Source organism: Gadus chalcogrammus, chromosome 18 (assembly GCF_026213295.1).
Source record: "Gadus chalcogrammus isolate NIFS_2021 chromosome 18, NIFS_Gcha_1.0, whole genome shotgun sequence".
Taxonomy (NCBI): Eukaryota; Metazoa; Chordata; class Actinopteri; order Gadiformes; family Gadidae; genus Gadus; species Gadus chalcogrammus.
The window spans coordinates 7,173,555-7,188,259 of record NC_079429.1 but is presented as its reverse complement, the minus strand read 5'-3'; the positions used below and the strand labels follow the sequence as shown (position 1 = coordinate 7,188,259).

At 46.9% G+C, this 14,705-nt stretch overlaps 2 protein-coding genes across 2 annotated transcripts in view; both read left to right on the top strand.

Annotated features, from left to right (window-relative positions):
• The window catches only part of LOC130371629 (double C2-like domain-containing protein alpha), an 11,435-nt gene extending 10,618 nt beyond the window's left edge, over positions 1-817 (top strand). Inside the window, exon 10 of the mRNA XM_056577465.1 lies at positions 407-817. Within this exon, the coding sequence (XP_056433440.1) occupies positions 407-543 (137 nt within the window). The 3' untranslated portion in view covers positions 544-817. The remainder of the gene's footprint in view (positions 1-406) is intronic.
• A 1,441-nt stretch (positions 818-2,258) lies between these two features.
• Positions 2,259-14,705, top strand: LOC130371037 (mitogen-activated protein kinase kinase kinase 14). The gene is made up of 16 exons (XM_056576651.1): positions 2,259-2,534; positions 4,577-4,953; positions 5,145-5,220; positions 5,651-6,551; positions 6,968-7,102; positions 7,188-7,317; positions 7,745-7,873; positions 8,322-8,426; positions 8,942-9,105; positions 9,363-9,513; positions 10,648-10,784; positions 10,927-11,272; positions 11,798-11,898; positions 12,203-12,323; positions 12,712-12,812; positions 13,000-14,705. Exons 2-16 carry the CDS (start codon positions 4,689-4,691, stop codon positions 13,168-13,170), a joined length of 3,033 nt encoding a protein of 1,010 aa, XP_056432626.1. The 5' UTR covers positions 2,259-2,534; positions 4,577-4,688; the 3' UTR covers positions 13,171-14,705.

The following is a 14,705-nucleotide window of genomic DNA, read 5'->3' as shown; positions in this document are numbered from 1 at the left end:
AACAGACATCTGCATTATGAACGTTTTTTCAAGGTTTATAAGCAATAAACCATTTATTAACTTTTTACAAAGGTTCACAAACTGTTAATAAAGGTTTGTAAAGGTTTATAAACTGTTTAAAAGGGTTTATATATTATATATTATATTATCAGGGGCAATTAACTGTTAGAAAGTGTTCATAAAGTTGTGTAAAGGGCTATCAAGATCTTATAAAGGTGTATGAAGGTTTAGAACGTTTTTTTATAAGGTGTGTGTGTGTGTGTGTGTGTGTGTGTGTGTGTGTGTGTGTGTGTGTGTGTGTGTGTGTGTGTGTGTGTGTGTGTGTGTGTGTGTGTGTGTGTGTGTGTGTGTGTGTGTGTGTGTGTTCTTTTGCGTGTGTGTCTGCGTCTGTCTGCTGTGCCTCTAGGGGGCGTGTCCCTCGGTTGTCACTCACAGGGGGACAGCCTTCAGCATTGGGTGGACTGTCTGAAGAACAAGGGCACCAAGGTGGAGCGCTGGCACACACTGACCAATCAGCTGCCGGGATCCACACTGCAGGACTAGATCGGCCAATCCCTGCCTAGCGTTGGGCCTGTGGCATGATGTCACTCACGTCATCCGTGCTCCATGTTTTGTTCGGGTTTTAAACAAACCCTGTATCCATGGTAACCGTCTCAGAAGGATGGATCAAACAGTTGTAAAGTCTGAAACTAAATCAAAAAGTGAGCCACCAACAGGGGGTGGGGCTGTTTTGAGGTTCAATCTCTCTTCAAAGAGCTGAAAACACACGGGCGGTTCGTGGGGAGAGTTAATCTATAAAGAATGCATTATAAACGGTAATCTGTTCTCAAAACGAACGCATGAGCATGTGAACCAGTGTGTGCATCCGTAGAGGAGCAAAAACGTCAACTAATTATCTGTCACGGAAACATGTGTACGTTCGTCTGGGAGCGCGGCTGTGTCTTGGAAGATATGATTGCTCCTCATTATCCCCGCGAGGGGATTGGTGTCTTCGTTAATTGGTTGATTGGTTCCGCAGGCCTCACTCAACATGCGCTCCATCACGTTCGATCGTCGGTTTCGTTCAGACTAACTGCCTGCAGATGATGTGATGTTTGTGGTTTGTGTGCATGTTCTAAAGAATGTCCAGAGAGCAATATAGACCAACAGAACTCTGAATTGGTACGTCTCTAATTTTAAATAGCTGTATTATCCTCAACCTTTTGAGATTGTGAAAGGTACTTGGTGGGATTTTCAATAAATTGTAGATTTTTTTAATCTAAATTGGGCAAATCGAATCGGCACTGTGCCTATCCCTTTGGGTTCGACGTTTCTTTTACTCATTTTATTTTTCTGTTTGGTCAAACAGAACATAGTTGTTCATATGCAAATAATTACTGTTGTGTATACTTGTGTTTGTTTGTCTACTTAACCTCTGATGTGCATGATACGTTTTCAATGAAAAATATGTTCCTGAAATATACTGTGTTTTAATTTATTTACTTGAGGTGTATTCTGAAAAGACTTGAATGGTGCAGATGAATGGACTGTCGGCGGAAAACAGAGACTGTGCCGCCACCTAGCAGACACGACACCTCACTGCTGTCTCTCACCCAAACTAAAGGCGCACGTTTGAAACGGCCACCCATAAGACGGTCACCAGTGTATATCTGAGGTAGGCTGTCGGCAGGAAGAACAGATACCATGTTCAAGAACCAAACTAATACATCCACAAACAAAGTAAAAGTCTATTTAAATAGGGTTCATTTACTGCCATTTTTACAATTAATAGCAGACTTGCAATCATCTCAGACATCCTTGGTCTGGTTTATAACTACAAATGAACCACCCATACAGATGAGTTGAGACGTGCAGTTAGTGTGACACGCATGTGTGTTTAAAATGTGACGTTGCTCCCACGTCACAATGTCATTGAGGCCATCCAGCTCGGATGTCTGGAAGTGTATGTGGGTGGGTAGGTGTGTGTGTGTGTGTGGGAGATTGGATTTGTGTATGTGTGTGTGTGTGTGTGTGTGTGTGTGTGGGGCGGGGGGGGGGGTGGAGGGGTATTCGGTATTTGTGTGGGTGCCAAGGGGAGGGTGTGTGTATGTATGTGTTGGACGGGGTGTGTGTGTCGAGTGTATATGTGGGGTGTAATTGTGTGTCTTGTATGTGTGTGTGGGGGTTTGTTTGTGATGTGTGTGTGTGTGTATTGGTATCTGTGTGTGTGTGTGTGTGTGTGTGTGTGTGTGTGTGTGTGTGTGTGTGTGTGTGTGTGTGTGTGTGTGTGTGTGTGTGTGTGTGTGTGTGTGTGTGTGTGTGTGGGTGCATGGGTGTTTATGGTATGTGTGCGGGTGGCAGCAGAGGACAGAATGAAGTCCCAGATCTCATAACCCAGATGACCAATCGGGACGAAGCTGGCAGGTCAGCTTGGAGACAGAAAAAACAAACGCACCCTCACAACGGAGGGGTCGATGTGGGGCTCACAGCGGACCTCAGAACCCCCAGAACCCTCATAACAGGAGGCCTAGCAGGGGGTACGGCCAGACTCTCAGGTAAGGGGGTGGTGGTGAAGATGTGACCTTAACATGTCTTTAAACCCAGTTGTTTCCAAACTGGGGTATTGACTGTTACTCCAGGGAGTAACGGTCAAAACTTGGATTTTTATTATGATGAATAATATTAGTTCATTGAATTTCCTCAATATTTAAAGTATATGTTGATTGTTGCTGATCAATTCAGTTAAGACCAGAAAGTTAGTAAGCAAGTATGCCTCAGCTTCTGAGCAGCATCTCTCGGACAGACTACAATTGTAATAATGATTCCAATATATTAGTTCAAAGTAAGCATTTATGGTTTGGTGTTGGGTTGAAAGGGTGCTTGAGCCATACTGATGGAGTCGTGGGGGTACAGAGGACTGCAACAGTTTGTAAACACTGCTTTAAATTACAACCTTTAACCTTTGACCTTTAAAAGACATCCGTTACAACACTCTGTCGTGGGAGGTCCGATAACTTCAGGGTCGTAGGTCACAGGCAATCAGGCAGACGGAAGCTTCAGATGGAGGCTTCGGGCTTCAGGTCTGTCTTTGAACCCGGCTCAGTCTCTTCAACTCTGGTCCTTGTCTTTAAGAGAGAATCAGCTGTGACTGCATCATAATCTGACTTTAAATCGTCTTTACTGTCAGACAATGTAAGATAACGTTCATAATTTCAAAGTGCAAAAGGAGAGGGTCTTGCCTCTTGTGTTCCTGTGGTCCTCAGTAAATGAGGGTAATGAGGAACGTTACAAACACATTAAGTCATAATATTTAAGTCGAGAACATAACCATTGAAGAGCGCTCAGTGGGTCGCTCGGCTCCTTGGGCTCAGAACGTCCTCGAAGCGGGCCAGAAGTCTTTCCGCGGTGGCCTGCGGTTGTCAAGGAGTCGCTTTCCTGTTTCTCTGTTTTGGTTGCTGGGTGCCTGTCAACACAGAGGGTGTTGAGGAAGAGAGACTTGGACAGCTGAGCCAGCCAACATGAGCTGGCTCAGACTCTATTTATACCACCGCAGCACCATCATGGTGGCTAGCACAGAGACTGCCTGCTGCTCATTCAAAGCCAGACACATTATATACACCACCACATCAAACACATCCATAACTAAATACGCCCTTTATGCACGGTGAAGAATGTGTGACGAGTGAAAGTCTTTTCACAAGTTCTATTTAAGGGGATTCAGAGACGACTTCATCTTGCTGTGGCTTGTCTATCTTTTTTTTTACTACCAAGTGATACGTTTCTGTCCTCCTGAAGCAAAGGTGAACAGGATACCGATTTCTTCAGCTGCAGAGGTGATTAAGTTGTTGTGAGCTCAATTTAACCTCTTGAGAACCTGTCCTTACCTGGCACTCTTTTGAGTTTTTCCAGATTTCATCTGGGTTAACCCAGCTTCCCTTATGCCCAATCAGTTTAGAAAGATTCTACTCCTGACTTGGTAAAAAAAAGGGCAGACAGATGGATGGACAAACTGATAGATTGATGGACTGACGAACAGACAAGGATTTGTGGACAGGTTAATAGATTAACAGATGGCTGGACGATAGATGTAAAATGCAAATGTACATTTATTTGTAAAGCACAGTTAAAAAACAACAACAGTTGACCGAAATGCTAAAAATGTAAAATAAATAAAGATAAAACAAAGATTAAAAAAAAAAAAAAAAAATACAACAAGTAACAATTATACATTTGAAACAACGATAATAACAGTAATAATAATAATAATAATGACAGTTATAACAATGATAATGTTGGCTAGAAGTTGCCACAATGCAATGAATCAATCTGCAATCAGGATCACAAGACTAAAAGATGAGATAAAGATGAGGTAAAAGAAAGGTTATACTGGATTAAAGGCAATAGAGTAGACAGGTAGTAGATAGATGCATAGATGGACTGAAGCATGGATGGATTATTGGACACATAGATAGAGAGATATATGGAACATTCAGATAGATGGACAGATGGTCAGAATGTTGGATATTTAAACAGAGTATCCAACTTGTGCTTGATGGATAAGAGATTATATAATTTGGCTGTTCTCCATGTCTTCCAGAAGGAGTATCAATATCTAGCCTAGTCTAGTGGAAGAAGAGGAGAAGATCCCGCTCTGAGGAGGTCTTGAAGACGAGGAGGAGGAGGAGGAGGAGACCCAGGACTGGAGAAGGATGGCCATCCCCAGGCTCTTCAACTCCTACAGCCCCTTCTTGGTGGTGGAGCGGGGGTCTGGGAGAACGTTCCTGGAGAAGCAGGACGGACCGGCGGGTGAGGAAGGGGAGGGCCCCAATGAGGAGGAAGGCTCTTTGTTGGCCCGAGCCATCCGACCACAGCTGAGCTGCGCTCTGGAGCGAGGAACCGCCCAGGACATGACCTCGGAGTGGCCTGGAGCCCTCCAGAAGAACCCCTACGTCTCCATCGTAGCACAGGCCGAGGGTGAGATGCAGGGCCTGCGCATGAATATAAGCAGCCCATCAATGTATTGTGGATTAGATTGGAGTTAATGGAGTGTACTTATGGAGACTCTGACCACACACCTCACACCTCAATGCGATTTGTGACTTTTGACCCGAAAGTCGCATTGAAGCAACAACATTGAGACTCTCGATGGCTTCTCTGTGTTTCAGGAGAGGGGTTGCAGGAGTTCAGCCCCAGCAGCACAGAACCAATGTTCCCCAGAGCTCTGGTGCTCAGCGAACAAAGGTACTGGGATCACAATCGTCTGCCATTCACACACACAAAGAGCTCCTCAGATGTGTAAAGGAACCGAGGATTCGTCAGGTTCACCAGAGGATCGACCTTTATGAAATATTGATATCCCTTGACACACACAGAAGATGTTTTACTGTTAGTGACAATGAGATAAAGACCTATGAAACCATTCTTTGGTATGAACCGCTCAACTGCTTGAGTTTGAGTTTATAGTCTTACGTTTCCGTGCGATCTTCAAACCTTTTTGTTTGCAACCTATCTTTGTCTGAACTTTTATATGTACTGATACTTTTTGACATTTGTCTTTCTGACTTGTGTCTTTTAGTCTTTTCCTGCCTGTGTTAAGCACTGTCACAGGCCTTTTGTTTGAAGTGTGCTTTATCAAAACCCTGAAGCACTGACTCCATCTTCTCCTCTTTAGGCCGGTACAGGTCAGGAAACATGCCCCCCTGAGCGAGTCGGACGGCGAAGCCTGCCCCCCAGCCCACCAGCGCCACCCCTGCCGGAAACCACGCAGGAAACCCTGGCGCCGACGCAGCCTGGTGGAGAACCATCAAGAGCCCCCCATCATCCAGGGACTCTGGGTGCAAGAGATCGACTGGCTCCGTCCGCGACCCGGCCACGGCACAGCCAGCCTCGCCGCCGACCCGACGTGGACTCCGTCGCTCCCCTGCGGCATCATCCCCCCTCCTCCCCAGTTCACCGACCGGGTCGTCGCCGCCGCCGCCGCCGCCGCCGCCCATCATCGTTGCCATGGAGACGACGCTGCGACGTCCGGGGACGACGGTGACCGCGCCGCGGTCCGACTGAAGCGTTTGACGTTGGAGGAGGAGGAGGAGGAGGACGCTGAACACACAGGAGGACAGAACCACTCTGGGGACCCTGACTCTGCCCTGGGACCCAGAGGTGGCGGAGGAGGTGGAGGTTCTGAATCCGCCCGCGCTCCTACGGCCAGCGGAGGGTCTGCCAGCTGGGCCTCGTGGTCCAGCGACGAGCCGGAAGCAGAGTTCACCTCGTCGAGCTGGAGCCGGGGCTCCGACTCGAGCGGCGGAGGCTCTGTGCCGGACTGTTCCGACCGCTCGGAGAACCCAGGGGGGAGTGGCTGCACGTGCGCCAGCGTCGCCGTGGGGTCTCAGTGCACGTGTGCAGCGGAGGTGGGAGGGGCAGTCGGCGAGGGACTGCTGGCCGAGCTGCGAGGGAAGGTGACCCGGGCGGAGAGCCGCTTCATCTGGCCGTTCTTCAAAGAGCGGGAGAAACAGCAGCCTATGCATGAGTGCACTGACGCAGACGAACAGGCCAACGAGGGGATTCTGCTTCACGACGTGAGACAAACATCCTCTTTCACGCCCGTCAGCCCTGTTAAGAATGTCAACGGGCAACTGCAGTAGAACTGTAAAGAGGGAAAAGCCTGAATGGCTGCTGTATGTTATGTGTAATTTATTCCAAAAATACAACCAGGCAGCTCATTTATACAGCTCATTTATAGACATGAAAAAAATAAATTGTTCATTTTGTTGCATTATTTTATTCTATTCCTCTCCAAACCCCTTAAGCCAGCCGTAGGCCTGTATTCTGTTCACAGAGTATTTATGTATTTAGAGTTATTCGGCGGTGATTTGCACTCATTTACACTTTTCTATTTCTGTTGTAACATCTGAACCTTCCCCACATGATTAACACAGTGTTGCCCTGTCTTGTTAATCATGTGACATCTTTAATGATGGCGTCACATCCCCAGCTGCTGCAGCCCGCCGGCTGGATGTACCGGGAGGGTCTGGAGTACGACTCCCTCCGCCACATCCAGAACGGTTCCTATGGGGACGTGGTCTGCATCCAGGACCGGAGGACTGGCTTCCAGTGTGCAGCCAAGAGGGTGAGGCATCGGAAGATGGATGGAACTATAGTATGCATATATGTGTGTGTATGTGTGTGTTATAATGGCTAGGGGTTGTGCTCAGGTTGCCCAGAGGCACTTCAGCAGTGAGGAGTTGAGCACGTGGAGCGCTCTGGACTCACCTCACGTGGTCCGGCTCCTGGGGGCTGTCAGTGAGGGCCCCAACGTGGTCCTCTTCATGGATCTGAAGCCAGGTGAACCCTCCTAATCCAATATCTACCTTTATTGGAATTAACAACATCAACAAGCGCTGTAGGAGCTTGGAACGGGCCACTCTCAGCTTGATGGTCGCCAAGCTGGCTGATGGTGTCCAGCCTTACAGTGTCAGAGTGTCCTAACGCCAAGCATACAAGCCATTTCTGAATCCACGCCACTCCTGACATCACAAGTGGGAGTGTCCACCAATGATCCAATTGGATCACTCAAAACCCAGCCAAACAGTTGGTACAGTCCACTTGGTATATACCCAGACACCAGCCTGGTTCCTTGATCTTATCTGTCATCAGGGGGGGGTGTACATTCCCATTTGTGATGGCTCGTGAGGACGTACGCACATCTCACGCCTTGAGGTAATACAGGGTCCCTTTGACGTCTGGTTCCCCCTTGGTCTCTTACCTGCAGGGTGTCTGGCCCAGGTGTTGAAGGAGCGGGTGAAGCTCCCTGAAGACCTGGCCCTCCACTACCTGCGGCAGGTGCTCTGGGCTCTGGAGCACCTGCACCGGCGCCTCATCCTACACCTCGATATCAAAGGTCTGCCGTCAGACCTCCATGAACTACGCACTGGGTTTACTGGCATTTCTCATCGTTTATTTTCACTGTATCACCTGTTGATGTCAGATAGGACAACTCACTCAGAGGTGCCGGCAGGTTCTATCTCCTGTAGGCTACGCCCTCTAGGCTTCGCCTTATGGGCTTGTCCCGTACACGCACCCGGGACAAGCCCATAAGGCGAAGCCTAGACGGCTACGCCTACAATCATAGAACTAGAGTTATAATAATATAACTATCGTTATTATGAAGACACATTTTCCATTCGTATGCATTGTGAGGACTGACGCATGTAACGGTCAGAAAGCACCGTGGAGAAAATGCTGTCCACACCTCCCTCTAGTGTCAACACACCGGAACTATCACCTTCTGTAAGAAATGACCCAGTCCGCTGAAATGAATGTGTCTGTGTGTCCCGGTTTCGTTCCAGCGGACAACGTGCTGCTGTCAGCGGACGGCAGGAACACCTTCCTGTGTGATTTCGGTCTGTCAGAGAGGTGCGATCAGAACGGGAAGAGCACCAGGACCTACCGGGGTGAGCAGACCAAACCAGAACCAAACCAGAATCGCACAAAACCAGAACCAACTACTAGAACCAAACTAGAACCAGACCAGAAGCTTGACTTGACACTGGAAAACACAGGACATATATGTTATAAATAAAGCACTTAGGATTCACCTGTCCCAATATAAACCAATATAAATAATTCTCATAAAATATTAGTATGGTTGAGTAGAGTAGCCTACAAAAACCGTCTGTAAGTGTGAAATAAAATATTTGACACTATTATTGTAGTGTATAATAGAGTACAGCAGAGTAAAATGTTACAGTACAGTAAAGCGAAATACAGAAGAATAGGATGGTAAATTATCTTATTGGATAACCTAGTAGGAATCACACATGAAATTTAATAAATTTGGATTTAATAAATGAATGAAATCAAATGCTCAGGATGATGATGATGATGATGATGATGATGATGATGATGATGATGATGATGATGATGATGATGATGATGATGGTGTGTTGGGTTATGTTTGTGGCCCCAGGGCCCGCCTTCCCGGGGACCGAGACCCACATGGCCCCTGAGGTGGCCGGAGGGGACCAGCGATGCTGCAAGGCGGACGTGTGGAGCAGCTGCTGCATGCTACTGCACATGCTCAACGGATGCCCGCCCTGGGTCCGCTACTACGCCCCGCCCCTTTGTCTGAAGGTGAGCCACGCCCCTCACTCCTGATAGGACGACTGTGGTCTGTGTGTGTGTCCTTCACCGACCAAACAAAATGTATTTTTGACAGGTGGTTGATGTTTGTGACCATTGACATGTTTGTTGTGATCTTTAAGATGGGTTTAGGATGTGATGTTTGCGATGTTCAAGATGCGTTTTGTGACGCGTGTTTCGTTCATGCGATCTTCTGATGAGACGTCACAGAGTTGGTGGTGATGTCGTGTTGTCTGTTGTGATGTCAGATCTCCAGCGAGCCCCCGCCCCTGTGGGAGGTCCCGTCCCGCTGTAACCACTTCACTGCCCGACTGCTGAGGGCGGGGCTCCGGAAGGATCCTGGGCGCCGGGCGTCGGCCCGCGAGCTGAGGAGGAAGACCACCAAGGCCCTCAGAGCAGGTCAGAGGCGCCGCTGGCTCTGCGGTCACTTTTCATTAGTTGGTCATTCGGTGACTTTCGATGCAGGTCATTAAAGGTGACATATTATACCACCAGGTGTGAGTGTGAATAGCCCCTACAAGCCGTTTTGAAAAACTGCCTCTTCTGACATCACAAGTGGGCGTGTCCACCTAGATGTGTGCTGAATAGATCAGTCTACCAGCCTACCCAGTTGACTGTAGAAAACGTTGTTCATCTATCCGTCATACATCTATGTGGTCGTACTCACACCTGGTGGTATAATATGTCACCTTTAAAGCTGGGGAAGGCCACATATTTTAGAAGTCTTATTTGTTTAAATTCTCCCAATATCCTAACAGCAATCAATATATATATTAGTAAATTAAATACCTGATTACTGAAATATCTGTGGCTGAAGCAGGCCTGGAATAAGACCATCCAATAAATTTGTTCGGCCCGAATGAAATGATGGCATGGCCTACGTGTCTACCTACCTACACAGGTACCTGCCCACACTGTGCTCTTGCACTCACGGGTCATGTGCAATCAGCTTTCTATAGCTCGCAAGCTAGTCACATGTTTTGGAGGAGTGGCTTTGGAGGGAAGCCTGACATTTTTCTCGCTCTGACACTATCAGAATCTAACATATTCTGGTAGGTTTCTCCAAATGGACAAGGTTAAAGTAGTGTGTCGGGCTTAGGGTTCATCTTGCTCTAGAATGCCTAAGGGTAGACTGAGGACATTGAGGCATTGAGGAGTACCCTTCGACTTGGAGTCAAACAATCTAACCCTTAGGCTAGACTTAACTGCTTCACTTTTGCACGCTTACAGGGACACTTGCATGAGCTAGTTTGTGTGTATGTGTGTGTGCGTGCATGGGTGTGTGTGTGTGTGTGTGTGTGTGTGTGTGTGTGTGTGTGTGTGTGTGTGTGTGTGTGTGTGTGTGTGTGTGTGTGTGTGTGTGTGTGTGTGTGTGTGTGTGTGTGTGCGTGCAAGGGTGTGTGTGTGTGTGTGTTCTAGTGTATATACTGAATATGACATGGCTATTACGTAAAGCCCTTCCTCTAGGCAGGTTTAGTCCTACCAAGGGTTTAGCAGATCCATCTCTTAACGGGGAACCCTTTGGATCCACAGTGGGGGGCCTAAATCCCTCATCTCTCCCCGGATCCGGCCCTCTCCCCACGGAGGCCCCGCCCCCCCAGGCCCCCATGTGCTGGATCAGCCCCTGGAGGGTTGCGGCGATACAGCAGGACAGCAGTGAATACGAGGAGGTAGTGAAGATAATAATAATATTGCTACTCATTACGTATGTGTTTGCCTGTCTCCTGTCGTTCTTGTTGCCCATGTGTCATTCATGCATGCTGTGGGCTCCAGCTTCCCTTCGAGGGTTTAATAAAGTGTATTTTATCTCAGGCTGTGTCGGGACTGGATTCTGATGAGGATCAGGAGGAGGATCGGGACCCCCACCCTAGATCCCTCCGGGTCCTTGGGTGGGGGTCGGACTGTGACCCTGAGGTGGACATCTACATGGGAGAGGAGGAGTTTTGGGAGAGGAGGGGAGTGCTGACTCAGAGAGACAGGAATTATGAGGGAGATTGGGAGGAGGAAGAGGAGGAGGAAGAGGAGGAGGAGTGGGAGTCTTCCTCTTCTCCAGGAATGTTCTGTGCGTTGAGGGAACACTTCCCGCTGTTGAGGAGCGGTGTGCAGAGGACCCGAGCATCGTGGGGATCTGAACCGGAGCTCACACACCTCAGAGAAGGTGAGACAGACGTTATACATACATGCGCACACGTTGACGAACATCTTCACTCAGTTAGTGGGACAAACAGTATAAAGGATTTAATGTTGAGGATAATGCCTTTCCTGCTTTGGAAGCATAATAATAAGAAAAATATAGATTAATATCGATGGTATATGAAAGGAAAACGTGATGTAGTTTGTGAGCTAATGCTATGGATTGATCCTGGTCAAAAGTTTGAATTAAATGCCAAAAGTTTTAAAAACGTAGGATAAGATGTTGCCTCAAACGGCCCTCTTTGGGTCAACCGAATCAGTTGGTTGCGAGTGGAGACAATGAAAGCCTGAACGGCACGATAGCTCCTCCCCTAAATTACAAAAGATGTTCTATCTCTCGTTCACTAGATTATCTATCTCTAGATCATTATCTAGTTTATATCTTTTGTTGACCAGATATTATACTGTTGACCATATGTTCTAGTGGTGAGTAAATGTTTTTATGGTTACTAGATCTAGTTCTAGTGATGTTCTATTTTGTGCCGACTAGATGTTGCTCCAGACAACCCAGTGGTCAACCTCTCGCCAGAACCTCGGGACTATCCTCCATCCTGTCTGAGCTGCACCGACTCGTCACAGATGTCCGACCAGGTATTCATGGAAGCAAACACTAATGTAATTTTTGAAACGGGCCTTATTCACCTATAGGGGCCATATTTTTTTTTAACCAACATTTTTACAGGTGAGTACCATGGAGGCCTTTAGCCACTTTTCAAGGGAGCCTTGCAGCCATATAGATATTGCACAAAAAACATGACGAAACATAGAAACAGAGCACCTAGACATTGCACAAAAATAAGATGATACAAAGAACCTTCTTGGTTCTAACCATTGGCTGGGTGGTAGAACTTAATGCAGAAGATGGTACCAACATTAAACTGGTTCTGCTTGGCAGGACTCGGACCGCTGGTCTGATGATCTGAGCTCCGGAGTGTTCTCCTCCTACAACAGCCAGAACGATGGACATATGGAATGGATGCTGTCAGCCAATCAGCCGTCCAGTCACTGCTTTGAAGGTACAAACGCACACACACACACACACACACACACACACACACACACACACACACACACACACACACACACACACACACACACACACACACACACACACACACACACACACACACACACACACACACACACGCACACACACACACACACAAATATTATTCAGTATGTTAATGATGGTTGCACTGGTGCATGTAGGAACTAGCTAATACAAAGCTCACAACACAGGGCTGGCTAATACAGAGATAGCAACACAGGTCCTGCTTAAACAGAGCTGGCCACACAAAGACAGCCACACAGGGCTAGCTTACACAAGGTTAGCCATTAAGGGCTGGCAACCCAGGGGTAGCTAACACGGGGCTACCATCATGGCTAAGTGCTGTATCTCTCCAGGTGTCGACATCTGGATCGAGGACGTTCACGGAGCATGCCTGAGGATCCGGGAACGCCGGCGGGTCAACGTGGGCCATGTTGCCATAGGGATCAGTGACCAGGTCAGAGGTCAAAGTGATCATGATCATTCCAGTATTGTTTATGTACCTAATCGTTAATTCATCATTATTCATTTATACCTGCATTTTTAATTCATGAATGCAAACACGCGAGCACCTTGAGTCAAATTCACAACGCATGAAACTGTGTTGCGCTGGGGTTGATATTAACACTTTGTCCTACAATCAGATCTCAGTGAAGGCCTTTACCCTGGAGACGCTGGACAGGAAGTTGGTGTCCTTCCAACAGGAAGTGCAGGAGTCAGGGTTGTGGCTGCGCTGTGTGCCGGCGCCCGACCGATGTCCTCGCTGGTATTGGAGGATCAATGATGGGAAGCTGGACCTTCGAGGCGCACTTTAACAACTTCCAACACCTGACCCATATGCAGTGCCCGTCCGTCCATAGAGCTGCTCCTGGCCGTGACCCAGGCGGCCCATTATGATGAACGGACAATTGTGCATATTCCTGTCTGACCATTTTTGAAACCAGGGTGCTACACATTGGTGCTAGAGCGCTACAGCACTGTAGTGCCCGCCTTTAAACATTAAGAAAGATTCATAAAAACAAGCTGACTAAAGTGCCACAAGGGGATCGTTAAGTAAACCGAAGTATCTGAATGAGCGGTGTTTGGTACTTGCTGTCTTGTTTTGTATGTGACTGACTATGATGTTTGTATTGTATATGTTGGGGGTAGACTCGCGAGACCGGCCTGATCTTGCAAGTTCACATTCTCTGGCCACAAGCTTGTTGAAAGCCTCTCCCAGAAATACCCCAAATAATAGAGCAATGAACAACGTTTTATTTGATATAGACTGAATAACGATGTTAAATGACAAACGGTTGCACAGAAGGCTATTCTATGCGGTGCAGATGTTTTTGGTTTACTTTCAGTGGTATTCGGCAAGGGCGATGAGAGCAAGAGCATTTCAGACAAAATAGAAGCATTCGCCCCTATGCAGAGATCAATTGCTGGCAAGCTAAGGCCATGCTGATATTGATGATATTGATCTAGTTTGCGATATGCAAACTTGAATATCTTGATGGTCTCGTGAGCCTAGTTTGGTTAATTATTCTCAGGGAGTCATAAATTCCCGAACCGTTCCTGCCCATATGTCAAGTAGCTCAAAATTAGAGTGTTGAATTGTACATAGTTGATTACATTGTAAAATTAAATTTGCTGATATTTTGTACTTTTAGAAATCGCCTGTGTGCATGGATTTTATAATAAAATACCATGTCCTGGAATGTCCAGGTAATTATCATTATGAGCATTATAATGTTGTCAACATATAGACCTAAGCAAGTCTTAAAATGTGTTTGTTGGGGATAAAAGCATTAAAATACCTTTAACTTCCTGTTGTTCATCACATGAAGGCCAGGGTTTCTTTATGCAATATTAAAGATAAAAGGTAAAACGTTATTGATTGATTTTTTTTATTTGATCATTTAAATCGAATTCCCAAATTTGCAGCCAAATACTATTAAGTATCAAGAGTAACACACAAAAATAATTTGTGTTGTGGAGTGCTTTATCTGTTCGTAGATGTGGTTTACGATTACAACAACAACGAAGAACCCGAATGACCAAAGAGGTATTCTTGTCTCTTTAGTGGGCTGATCTGCATAGCCACAACCGCCACTCTGGCCTCGATTTCCAGTATCACTGTCGTTGAGATGCTGGAGGACGACCCTACCCATTGGGGCAGGCCAATCGGGTGGCGCTAGACCTGTGATTGGGCGTGACATCCTAACCCCTTTATAGTAGAAATCTAAAATGAATAGAGGGGCCTACTGAAATTATAACTAAAATAAATAATCTTGTTTTACCAGCCAACTGAAACCTGAAACTTCCTAACTGAGATGTAGGACTTCACTTATTCATCGACATCGTGGAC